Source organism: Lepidochelys kempii, chromosome 10 (assembly GCF_965140265.1).
Source record: "Lepidochelys kempii isolate rLepKem1 chromosome 10, rLepKem1.hap2, whole genome shotgun sequence".
In the NCBI taxonomy this organism is placed as follows: domain Eukaryota; kingdom Metazoa; phylum Chordata; order Testudines; family Cheloniidae; genus Lepidochelys; species Lepidochelys kempii.
In genome coordinates this window covers 47,899,735-47,912,378 of record NC_133265.1, presented here as the reverse complement: position 1 = coordinate 47,912,378, position 12,644 = coordinate 47,899,735, and the positions used below count along the sequence as shown (strand labels likewise).

General features: G+C 50.8%; 1 protein-coding gene across 1 annotated transcript; it reads right to left on the bottom strand.

Moving 5' to 3' along the window:
• Positions 1 to 5,685: 5,685 nt before the first annotated feature.
• Positions 5,686 to 8,944, bottom strand: LOC140917923 (zona pellucida sperm-binding protein 3-like). The gene is made up of 9 exons (XM_073361452.1): positions 8,527 to 8,944; positions 7,644 to 7,762; positions 7,460 to 7,563; positions 7,211 to 7,388; positions 7,013 to 7,133; positions 6,821 to 6,912; positions 6,587 to 6,732; positions 6,345 to 6,463; positions 5,686 to 5,800 (listed from the first exon to the last, which is right to left on the bottom strand). Exons 1-9 carry the CDS (start codon positions 8,938 to 8,940, stop codon positions 5,777 to 5,779), a joined length of 1,317 nt encoding a protein of 438 aa, XP_073217553.1. The 5' UTR covers positions 8,941 to 8,944; the 3' UTR covers positions 5,686 to 5,776.
• Between the last annotated feature and the right edge of the window lie 3,700 nt (positions 8,945 to 12,644).

Below are 12,644 nucleotides of genomic sequence, written 5' to 3'. Positions count from 1 at the left end.
ACCAGTCTCCAGTGCTTCCACCTCCCACCGGACTACAGCCGCATTCCTGGTCACATGCTCTCTCAGTCTGGCCCACCAAGTGTTCCACTGTGGATAAGTGTGAAAGTAAAATCTGTTCAAGGGGAAATTTGTGTCCTCTCTAATATTCGCATAACTCGTCAGATGAGTTCCAGAACTGGTGTTCTCCTTCCAGGGTTGGGGTGGAGTTTGCTGGGTTGAATTGTTTTCCCCAACGTGTACCCACATCTGCCCCCATATCTCCCCTCCCCAGAATGGTTTGTTTCTCAAAGCGAAGAGAGGGCCTGTCCTGGAGGGAGGATCCATGTGAAACCGAGATTCCTGGGATAGGGACTGTGACACTTCTCAGGGCAGCCAGGGCTGTGCAGCAACCTAGTTGCCACCAGCCTCCAGTATGAAGGAGCCTTGCCTGTGCCAGCTGGGTGTTAGCTCCCCAATGCAACCAGCCCATCAGCGCCTCAAGCATTCTTCTCTGGGATAGCCCAGCCCTGTGTTTTGCCTGGCAGGTTGACAATCAATGCGCCCCAGGCTTCAAGTCCCTTCAATGTGGGATCCACCCTGATCACTGGAGATCCACAGAAATCCCAGACCTTCTGTTGCTAAAGGACAGGGCGTCCCCCTTTACTAGTTTGGCGTTAGCTCACCGCTCTTGTATCACACACTACGCTTCAGCCGAATTCTAAAGCAAAAGGAGATTTATTTAAGACAGAATAGTCACATAAAAATGGTGTGAGAGCTGGAAACAAACGGCTAGCTGTGAAACAAAATCATAACTTGCGTTCTGGAGCCTCCACTTAACTAACAAGTTATCCTCCAGTCTCGAAAAGTGTCTCTCACCCAAGTTCTCTCCAGCATTTTCAGCTAAGCCTGGCTGAGACTCCTTTTTCATGACACCAACTCGCTGTCAGTTTACTTCCTAGGCACCTGATGTCGGGGTGTCTTTTTGCTCCTCAAATACACCAGAATGCACCTTTGATGTTTACCTCTAGCTAGGGTTCCCCCTCCAATGTTGACTTCATCCTGTTAGTTTCTTTCTGAAGTCTCTGCCAGCTCCTCATTTGCTGACTGGAGGAGTTTGTCTCAAGATGCACACCTTTGAGAGGCCTGCTTCATCTACAAGGCCTACAGATTGTAATTTTCAGTGCTCCTTGCATGCTTCCCATGCCTACATCTCACAAAGGTTATGATGACCTGTGTGACCCGGGGTTTCATTCGAGACCTTACATGACATTCTTTTGGTGAACCCAGGGGGTCCCTGTCCCCCGGTGTCTCCCAGTACCCTCTGTCAGTTGGTTCTTGGGACAGAGGTACCCCTGTGGGAATCTAGTGGCCTGCACCAGGGGCAAGCTCCAAAAGCTAGTCCATATGAAGTTATTCAACTTTATCTCTGGTTTGATGGAGCAACGAATGGGACTGCTGAGAGCCTGCATGGAATGACAGTGTGCCCAGAGGGAGACAGACACTTGTTCTCAACACCATACCTGTGGGGAGCCCATGGGATGGCATGCAACTGAGCTAATGTACTCAATGCTTTTTTTGCCTCTGTTTTCACTAACAAGGTCAGCTCCCAGACTGCTGCGCTGGGCATCACAAAATGGGGAAGAGATGGCCAGCCCTCTGTGGAGATAGAGGTAGTTAGGGACTATTTAGAAAAGTTGGACGTGCACAAGTCCATGGGGCCGGACGAGTTGCATCCGAGAGTGCTGAAGGAATTGGCGGCTGTGATTGTAGAGCCATTGGCCATTATCTTTGAAAACTCGTGGCGAACCGGGGAAGTCCCGGATGACTGGAAAAAGGCTAATGTAGTGCCAATCTTTAAAAAAGGAAGAAGGAGGATCCTGGGAACTACAGGCCAGTCAGCCTCACCTCAGTCCCTGGAAAAATCATGGAGCAGGTCCTCAAAGAATCAATCCTGAAGCACTTGCATGAGAGGAAAGTGATCAGGAACAGCCAGCATGGATTCACCAAGGGAAGGTCATGCCTGACTAATCTAATCGCCTTTTATGATGAGATTACTGGTTCTGTGGATGAAGGGAAAGCAGTGGATGTATTGTTTCTTGACTTTAGCAAAGCTTTTGACACGGTCTCCCACAGTATTCTTGTCAGCAAGTTAAGGAAGTATGGGCTGGATGAATGCACTATAAGGTGGGTAGAAAGCTGGCTAGATTGTCGGGCTCAACGGGTAGTGATCAATGGCTCCATGTCTAGTTGGCAGCCGGTACCAAGTGGAGTGCCCCAAGGGTCGGTCCTGGGGCCGGTTTTGTTCAATATCTTCATAAATGATCTGGAGGATGGTGTGGATTGCACTCTCAGTAAATTTGTGGATGATACTAAACTGGGAGGAGTGGTAGATACGCTGGAGGGGAGGGATAGGATACAGAAGGACCTAGACAAATTGGAGGATTGGGCCAAAAGAAATCTGATGAGGTTCAATAAGGATAAGTGCAGGGTCCTGCACTTAGGATGGAAGAACCCAATGCACAGCTACAGACTAGGGACCGAATGGCTAGGCAGCAGTTCTGCAGAAAAGGACCTAGGGGTGACAGTGGACGAGAAGCTGGATATGAGTCAGCAGTGTGCCCTTGTTGCCAAGAAGGCCAATGGCATTTTGGGATGTATAAGTAGGGGCATAGCGAGCAGATCGAGGGACGTGATCGTTCCCCTCTATTCGACATTGGTGAGGCCTCATCTGGAGTACTGTGTCCAGTTTTGGGCCCCACACTACAAGAAGGATGTGGATAAATTGGAGAGAGTCCAGCGAAGGGCAACAAAAATGATTAGGGGTCTGGAACACATGACTTATGAGGAGAGGCTGAGGGAGCTGGGATTGTTTAGCCTGCAGAAGAGAAGAATGAGGGGGGATTTGATAGCTGCTTTCAACTACCTGAAAGGGGGTTCCAAAGAGGATGGCTCTAGACTGTTCTCAATGGTAGCAGATGACAGAACGAGGAGTAATGGTCTCAAGTTGCAGTGGGGGAGGTTTAGATTGGATATTAGGAAAAACTTTTTCACTAAGAGGGTGGTGAAACACTGTAATGCGTTACCTAGGGAGGTGGTAGAATCTCCTTCCTTAGAGGTTTTTAAGGTCAGGCTTGACAAAGCCCTGGCTGGGATGATTTAACTGGGAATTGGTCCTGCTTCGAGCAGGGGGTTTGGACTAGATGACCTTCTGGGGTCCCTTCCAACCCTGATATTCTATGATTCTATGGTCCATTCCACTGACAGCTCTTAATACGTATTTGTTCCTGCAGCACTAATAACTGATTAAGGCTTCATTGCCCTATACTAGGGCAAGGCAGCTCTCATGCTCCGGCATCTTAGAGCTAAGCTAACTGAGAGGTTACATCATGTTCCCCCTGGGTAAGCTAGAGATAAAACCCAGGTCTCTCCAGATGACCCCAGTCACAGCCGTGCATGAATGAATGAATGCATGGAGTGAATGTGGTCGGTTACCTTCCCTGTGCTAAGCACGAGACCACAGTCTCCTCCCACAGCTGGGTCGAGAACCCAGGAATCCTGATTCTCTGCCAAGCAGCTGTGAAGCCCACCGACAGAAAGGTTAGGTCAAGGGGCAGAGGACTGTGTCCAAACCAGGTGAGTCCCAGGGGTGTAATTTTGGCACCACATGATGGAATTGCTCTTTTCCCAGTTTAGTGAAAGTTGCAGCAAAATTTCTATTTAAAAATCAGATTTTGCATCCCCTCTTCAAGGCACCCGAGAAAGCCAGAAAACTGGCAGGTCAGGGCCTGACAGCTCTACCAGCTGCAGTACCTCCAGGCATTGAATCCACACCCCTCATGCAGCACCAACTCCTCTTAGTTTGGGAGCTGGCCACTAATTTTGGCTTAGCAGCACTGAACCTTAGAGTCTTCTCTGTGAAATGAGGACAGGAATGATTCCTGCTGTTTGTCTAGATACAGCCAACAATATTCGGGAGGGAGAGAAACAAGCTGAGTGCAGGGAAAGGAGGGGGATTTGAAGGATGTCAGGGTCTTGGAGCTTTCCAACTAGAGGACCCATATTTTAGAGGAAGGGCTGGAGTTGTGCCAGAGGCAGGGGGAAATGTATCTACGGCTTGAGGGCTGGATCTCAGCTAGTCAGAGGGGTCCCTTCAAGAACAGAGGGACTTTGGGAATATGGGCTGAAAAGCATTGAGAGACATGGTCTGATGGTTGAGACACCACCTTGGCATGCAAGAGACCAAGGTTAAATTCCACATTGTGCCAAAGCCTTCCTGGGCAACCTCACTTAATAACCCTGTCTTTTCCCCCCTTGTATGAAAGGTGGTCAGCATTCCCCTACCTCCCAGGGCATTGGGGGAGTCATTGGACACTGTAGATGAGGCGCTCTGACCTTAGACAGTCCCTGTCAGGACCTTACTCGCTCAGAGTCCCTTCCACTTGCAGGTGCACAGCAAGCCTCCAAGGGCCCCTGCTCAGAGAGCTGCATGTGTTGGAGGAAAGAGGCTGCTCCTGCCCCACTGCAGCATCACACGGGAGAGGGTGAATAACCACTCCGGCAGAGAGCTTGTTCTGGGAACATACACGCTGCTGCTCCCTTTACTCTCCTCTGGCCGGCTGAGGAGGTTTATTTGTGCAACCCTGGTCTTGGATCTGCTCTCCACACAGCTAAAGGGCAGATGTTGAAGAAGTGACATCCTGTCCTAGAGCAGGGTTGGCTGTGTTGTCTCTACCACGGTAGAGACCTAGATAGAGCCCTTTACACTTGGGTTTGAGTAGAGGCTGCATGATCATTGTTGTACAGGCCTCACTCCACTGCAGGTAAGGGCACAGAAACTGGAAAGTTTTTTTTAAGACACTTTCTGCCTAGGCCTGGTGGCAAGAGAACAGGGCTAGCCTGCAGAACTAACTAGCCTGAGCCTAAAGAGTTCACCCCAGCCATGATTTCAGTCCATGGTGAGAGCAATTTGTCTAAAGTGCCCCGATCCTTCTCTCTAAGGTGAGTAGTTACCCTAGAGCAGCAGTTCTTAAACTGCAGGTTAGGATCCCAAAGTGGGTCACCACCCCATTTTAATGGGTTTGCCAAGGCTGTGTTAGACTGGCTCAAACTAAAGTTGCCAACTGAGCCCCAGTGCCCAGGGCCAAAGCACAAGGGCTTCAGCCCTGTTTGGCAGATCTCAGTCTTTTGCCCTAGGCAGTGGGGCTCAGGTTACAGCCCCTGCTCCCCAGGGTAAGCCCTGGGGGTTTTTACCCCTGGACCAGGGCAGTAGTTGGACAATGGGGATTACAGTGCAATGAAGTTTAAAAACCCTTGCCCTAGAGCATAACCTAAAGCCAGTCATGGAGTCAGTAGGAACTCCCTCATGGCATCTGTTTCACTTAGAGGGCACAGTGGCTGGGGGATGTGTGTTCTCTCTACTGCAAGAGCCCTGTAATGGTTACAGGTGCCAGATGGACAGTTCAGATGGAGGGAAATCCCCCTGCCATTTGCCTCTGGGAGCCTGAAGGCAGCAATCTCTGCTTTCTTCACCTTCACATGATCTCTCCCCATGCAGCCCCGTGGGTGTGTCCATAATGTGGTTGGTGCATCAACCACACCATTTCCTTCCCCACAGAAGGGAAGGCATCTCCCTTGCCCATTAATACGTCACAGACCAGAATCAAGTCATTGGGGTTTATTTACATTAGACAGAAGGTAAAAAGGCCTGTGACTGCTCAGGCACTGGAATGGCTGCATCTTCTGTATACGAGTATCCCCAGCGTAATAAAGGCCAGTGCAATGGCAGCTGCCACTGAGATCAGACCAGCTGTAGAAGAGAATCCTACAAGAGGAAGGACACATGGTTAAAACTGCAGCTAGTTGCTTCTCCAGCAACCTCTCCTCTCCAAAAATCTACCAGGGACTCGCTGGGTACATGAGTCAAGGCCACAGTTAATAAAATGGGGGATTTTTTCTTTGAGCTGTATTGTAGGGCTGTGTTTTTTGAAGTCTTTTATAGCCATACATATTGGAGTTTGTCTACTAGAAGTGGCTGGAGCAGGAGATCAGCACCTCTTTATAAATCCCACTGGATAATAGGTTGCAGGTCTCAGGTCACACAACTGGTGTCCCAGCAGGTAAGCCCAGGCTACAGTGGCCGACAGTCCTATGTTTGACTGGCTCTGGTTGGACCCTCTCAACAAGGAGCCCTTCTTGAGTCTTGTTGACTCATTATTAACACTCCCTCCTTGGACTAAGGGATTCTTACAACTGACTTTGTAAAACTCATTTCTTCCATCTTTTAGTGCATCTTTTCCCAGCAAACCTAATGTAGATTAGTAGTGACAATAGAGGCACCATGAGACTTGTTCATTAGAACTAGTTACCCTCTGATGCTGCCTTCTCTGCTTCCATTTGAGCAACTGAGAGATCCCTTGATCAGTATCCAAGATGATCATGGGTCCTACCACAACATCAGCCTCAGCTTCCCTCACCAAGGGCTCACCTGTATTGGGAGAGAAGCACTACTAGAAAACCAATCCATCCCATTTTGGGTGGAAGATCCCCCAGGAACAGTCTGCTGGAGTAAGCCAGACATCTTCCCAGGTGAAGTGGGCACAGAACCTACCATGCCTGGAGGCCACATCTCTCTGGAAGCGCCTCCCTGACCATCTGTCCAGAGGGCTGCCTCTCCCAGACTGTCCTCCAAGGAATGCGCAGTTCCCAGTCTCACAGCACCTGCAGATGTCTCGGATGCCTTCCACTGGAGACCAGCTGGAACAGAACAGGAACAGTCATCTACAGTGAAGAGTTCTGTTCTAGGCTGCCTGTCACTCCCCTGATGGGGTTCTAGGCTACTCACATGTTGCCTGCTTTGTTGAAGGAACAAGCCTTGTTCAAGGGATCTGGGGCTTGCTCAGCTGCAGTGACTTTCAGATGACAGGTGATGTAGATCTGGAAGGGAAGTGGGAAGAGGGGTTAGGACCATCCCAGGGGACCCTAACAGCTGCTTAGCCTGGGGAAATCGACTTGGAGCAGAAATGTGGGCTCTCACCAAGTTCCTGGCATCTCCTGCAAACCTGAACACATCCACCATGAACTGCAGCGTGTCCTGCCTGGGCCTGGGGGATATGAAGGCCGAGGTGGTGTCATCTGATCTCCCATCCACCAGGCACCTACACACAAGAATCAAGGGTCAGTAAGAGTCCCTGATCAGTCTTGTTTTAGTCTAGAAAGGGCTCCCAGCTCTTACCCATTGAAGTCAATGACAGCATAGCGGGGAGAGGAGTCCCTGTCTGGGCTCAGGGTGGCCACACAGCTGTCCACAAAGAGCCTCAGAGCCACATGGTTCCCAGTGCTGACATCAGCTTGGATATGCATGACCTCCCCCAGCTGGAATCCATTGGAGGGTCTCTCAGCACTCCAGTCATCTGCAAGGCAAGTTCACAGTGAGCAGGACAGACAGGCAGGCAGGGCTCCCCTGGAGGCTTCTCCCACCTACCATTCATCAGGTGCAGGGAGAAATCCAGCCTCTCCTCAGCAGACAGGGTGGAGCTGAAGGGAACCCATGTTGGCTTGATGGCTTTACTGCTCACATTGTCCTTCCTGGGAGGAGGAGCAAACCTCAGTCACTGAGCCAGATTCCAGAAGGGGAGGGAGGGGATCTGAGCATCTCAGACTCTCACCTGGGGTAGTGACATTCAATGGGAATCACAGCTGGATTGGTTCTCAGGATCACTGGGTTGCTGGCAGGGGTGGGGTTATAGTTCAGGTTTGTGCTGTAAACCAGGGAGTCTGGGGTCATCTGGGAAGCAGCAGACATGGAAGGGTTAACACTAGTACACAGAGCATTTGTAAAGTCATTCAGATGGGCCTAAGAACAAGCCTCAGCCAGATGGAAAACTTGAGCTCAAGTTTTCCAACCAGTGCCCAGTCAACTGGCAACTGCCTTTGGAAGGACTGGACACTAGAAGCAGGGGATTTCAGAGCTCAGTCTGCTAGAGCAGCCATCGGAAGATGAGCACCACAGTAGTGCCATTTTACACAACTCTGCTCACTGTTTTCCTCTGTGCAGGTTGTGAAGGAATCTCAGACAGTAAAACCCCCAGGGTTAATCTGTTAGCTGCCTTGAGGTGAATTTTGACCAGGGATTAAGGAAGCCAGTAGTCTGTCCCTTTCCCTCCTACAGACTATGCAGAGCTCAGGCTAACACCAATCAGTTTATTCAGTTGCAGGCTCCGGTCTGTGGAGTCTGCAGACAGACTTTGGATGTGTGTGTGTGGGGGGGGGGGGGGTCTAGAAGTAAAGTCTGTCTGAGCCACAAGAGCACCCTCTTCAGGCTCCACTTGTGAGCCTGCTCCAGGAGCTGAGCAAGGCAGAATTCTTTGCCTGGCGCATGAGACTGGAAGCTAAGAAGAAGCACCCAGGAAAAACCAGGGAGCTTATCAATAACATGGACAAAATCCCACCCACTGTTCTCTCCTGCTGCCCCATTTTTACCCCATCAGACAAGGCAGGGGCAGTGATGCTAGGGATCAGTAGCGGCTCCTGACTTGCATAAATCCTTACCTGCAAGGTGCTGCCACATTCATGGAGCCCAGCTACAAAGATCACTGTGTTCTCTGCATCATTAAGGGACACGTACCGGCAGGCAGCTGGGCCAAGGCTCAGGTCAGCAGCTTTGATCAGTCTCCCCATCCCAAACAGATCCCTGTGCACAGTGATCACCATCTGAGCCTCCTCACACTGCACCATGACAGGCTGCAGCACGGACACAGCCCTGAGCTGGGAAGTATCAGCCCGAGCCCAGGGGTAGGGCTGGGCAAGAGAGAGAACATGGGCTTGTCGTTGAGGGGGCTCAGCCCTGGGGGTGGGTCTCCAGATGGCAGAGTCAATCCTAGAGAAATCCCAGGGATTGTAACAGGTCACCCCACTGACCACCCAGCACAGAAGAACAAAGCACAGGTTGTTTCTGTACCCCATCTTGCCTGCTTGCAGCAAATCCAGTATGGAGGGAAACTGCTGCTCTGGGGCTTTATACCGTGACTCAGAGCCAGGTGACAGCTGTCCCAGGTAATTAACACCCTCCCCTAATCTGCAGGTAACCGGGGCCCAATCATGCCCGGTGCCCATGCCCTGAACCAGGGAAATAGGAGGGCCAATGGGAATCAGCTCCACCTGTTGGTCAGTACATCAGCTGCAGTTTGGAAAATTCCTGCCCTGTTTCGTTCAATGGAAGGCTAAGGGTGGGCTCCACCACAAAGGGACCCAGGCCCCTCAATCCCCAATTTAGGCCTGTAAATCCTGGGTTTGGCTCCACTGTGATCCACAAATCACACAGCGGCAAAGAGTCCTGAGGCACCTTATAGACTAACAGAGGTATTGGAGCATAAGCTTTCGTGGGTGAATACCCTCTTCATCAGACCCACCCACTCCCCTCTGATACAAACCATATAGCGAACTCTGTAGGTGTCCAAATTCAGCAGCACCGAAGTTTTTACACTATAAAGGTCCCTGGTGCCCGTGTCTCAGCCTCTGGGCACATGCCCAGCTGCCTCCCTCTGGGAGTCTGGGCACCTGTCTCCCACCTAAGGCCAGAGCTGTCCATGAGCTAGGGGAAGTTAGGCATTTAGTTGCCTATGTTTCATGTGGAGCCCAATTCACTAGCTGTGCTGCTTGCCCATGTTGACCCCGTTCACAATTGCACTGGAGCAGGACGCGGTGTCCTCCTCGGATCTTTTAGCCCAGCGGTTAGAGCATTCACCTGGAATGTGGGAGACCCAGGTTTCATTCCCCCTCTCTGCTGAGGGGAGAGAAAGGACGTGAACAGGGGTCTCCCATCTCTCAGAAGAATGCTTGAACCACTGAGCTAGGGGACATTCTGATGTTGGGCTTCCTCCTACTTTCCCATTCAAGCTGTTCTGTTGTGGATAAATGATGAAAGAGGGACCAGACCCCAGTGCTTCCACCTCCCACCGGGCTACAGCCGCATTCCTGGTCACTTGTTCTCTCAGTCTGGCCCATCAAGTGCTCCACTGTGGATAAGTGTGAAACTAAAATCTGTTCAAGGGGAAATTTGTGTCCTCTCTAATATCCGCATAACTCGTCAGATGAGTTCCAGAACTGGTGTTCTCCTTCCAGGGTTGGGGTGGAGTTTGTTGGGTTGAATTGTTTTCCCCAACGTGTACCCACATCTGCCCCCATATCTCCCCTCCCCAGAATGGCTTGTTTCTCAAAGCGAAGAGAGGGCCTGTCCTGGAGGGAGGATCCATGTGAAACTGAGATTCCTGGGATAGGGACTGTGACACTTCTCAGGGCAGCCAGGGCTGTGCGGCAACCTAGTTGCCACCAGCCTCCTGTATGAAGGAGCCTTGCCTGTGCCAGCTGGGTTTTAGCTCCCCAATGCAACCAGCCCATCAGCGCCTCAAGCATTCTTCTCTGGGATAGCCCAGCCCTGTGTTTTGCCTGGCAGGATAACAATTAATGCGCCCCAGGCTTCAAGTCCCTTCAAAGTGGGCCCCTCTGTGGTTCAACCCCAATCACTGGATACCCAGAGAAATCCCAGATGCTCTGTTTCCAAAGGAACAGCGCATCCTCATTCACCAGTTTGGCATTAGCTCAGTTCTCTTGTATCACACACAGCACTTCAGCTCTAATCTAAAGTAAAAGGAGATTTATCCTCCAATCTGGAAAGCGTCTCACCCAAGTTCCCTTCAGCATTTGCAGCCAAGCCTGGCTGAAACCCCTTATTCATGATGCCAACTCGCTGTTAGTTTACTTCCTAGGCACCTGATGTTAGGATGTCTTTTTGCCCCTCAAATATTCCAGCAGGCACCTTTGATGTTTATCAGTAGATAGGGTTCCCCCTCCAATATTGACTTCTTCCTGTTAGTTTCTGTCTGAAGTCTCTGCCAGCTCCTCATTGGCATTTGTCTTAGACATTGCATGACATACAACACACAATGGTCCACCATGAAGAAAAGCATTGCCCACCCCTCCTGTCTGCAGGATTTTGTCTCAAGACCCACTACCTTTGAGAGGCCTGCTTCATCTACAAGGCCTACAGAACCTCATTTTCAGTGCTCCTTGCATACTTCCCATACCTACATCTCACAATGGTTATGATGACCTGTGTGACTCGGGTTTTCATTAGAGACCTTACATGTCATTCTTCTGGTGAACCCAGAGAGTCCCTGTGCCTCCCAGTACCCTCTGCCAAATACGTATTTGTTCCTGCAGTGCTAATAACAGATTAAGGTTTCATAGCCCTATTCCAGGGCAAGGCAGCTCTCATGCTCTGGCATCTTAGAGCTAAGCTAACTGAGAAGTTACATCATGTTCTCCCTGGGTAAGCTAGAAATAAAACCTAGGTCTCTCCAGATGACCCCAGTCACAGCCGTGCTGCTGTCTGAAATGAATGCATGGAGTGAATGCAGTCGGTTACATTCCCTGTGCTAAGCAGGAGACCACAGTCTCCTTCCAGAGCTGGGTCAAGAACCCAGGAATCCTGATTCTCTGCCAAGCAGCTGTGAAGCCCACTGACAGAAAGGTTAGGTCAAGGAGCAGAGGACTGTGTCCAAACCAGGTGAGTCCCAGGGGTGTAATTTTGGCACCACATAATGGAATTGCTCTTTTCCCAGTTTAGTGAAGGTTGTAGTGAAATTTCTATTTAAAAATCAGATTTTGGCATCCCCTCTTCAAGGCACGCGAGAAAGCCAGAAAACTGGCAGGTCAGGGCCTGACAGCTCTACCAGCTGCAGCACCTCCAGGCATTGAATCCACGCCCCTCATGCAGCACCAACTCCTCTTAGTTTGGGAACTGGCCACTAATTTTGGCTTAGCAGCACTGAACCTTAGAGTCTCCTCTGTGAAATGAGGACAGGAATGATTCCTGCTCTTTGTTTCGATACAGCCAACAATATTTGGGAGGGAGAGAAACAAGCTGAGTGCAGAGAAAGGAGGGGGATTTGAAGGATGTCAGGGTCTTGGAGCTTCCCAACTAGAGGACCCATATTTTAGAGGAAGGGCTGGAGTTGTGCCAGAGGCAGGGGGAAATGTACCTCCGGCTTGAGGGCTGGATCTCAGCTAGTCAGAGGGGTCCCTTCAAGAACAGAGGGACTTTGGGAATATGGGCTGAAAAGCATTGAGAGACATGGTCTGATGGTTGAGACACCACCTTGGCATGCAAGAGACCAAGGTTAAATTCCACATTGTGCCAAAGCCTTCCTGGGCAACCTCACTTAATAACCCTGTCTTTTCCCCCCTTGTATGAAAGGTGGTCAGCATTCCCCTACCTCCCAGGGCATTGGGGGAGTCATTGGACACTGTAGATGAGGCGCTCTGACCTTAGACAGTCCCTGTCAGGACCTTACTCGCTCAGAGTCCCTTCCACTTGCAGGTGCACAGCAAGCCTCCAAGGGCCCCTGCTCAGAGAGCTGCATGTGTTGGAGGAAAGAGGCTGCTCCTGCCCCACTGCAGCATCACACGGGAGAGGGTGAATAACCACTCCGGCAGAGAGCTTGTTCTGGGAACATACACGCTGCTGCTCCCTTTGCTCTCCTCTGGCCTGCTGAGGAGGTTTATTTGTGCAACCCTGGTCTTGGATCTGCTCCCCACACAGCTAAAGGGCAGATGTTGAAGAAGTGACATCCTGTCCTAGAGAAGGGTTGGCTGTGTTGTCTCTACCA

Bases quoted from the DNA above. Each gene is read 5' to 3' on its own strand.
- LOC140917923 (XM_073361452.1), bottom strand. From the start codon at position 8,940: ATGGGGTACAGAAACAACCTGTGCTTTGTTCTTCTGTGCTGGGTGGTC. The intron at 7,134-7,210 runs GTAAGAGCTGGG...TCTTGTGTGTAG, and splicing joins GCTGTCATTGACTTCAATGG to GTGCCTGGTGGATGGGAGAT. The intron at 6,464-6,586 runs GTAGGTTCTGTG...CTCCCAATACAG, and splicing joins AGATGTGGCCTCCAGGCATG to GTGAGCCCTTGGTGAGGGAA.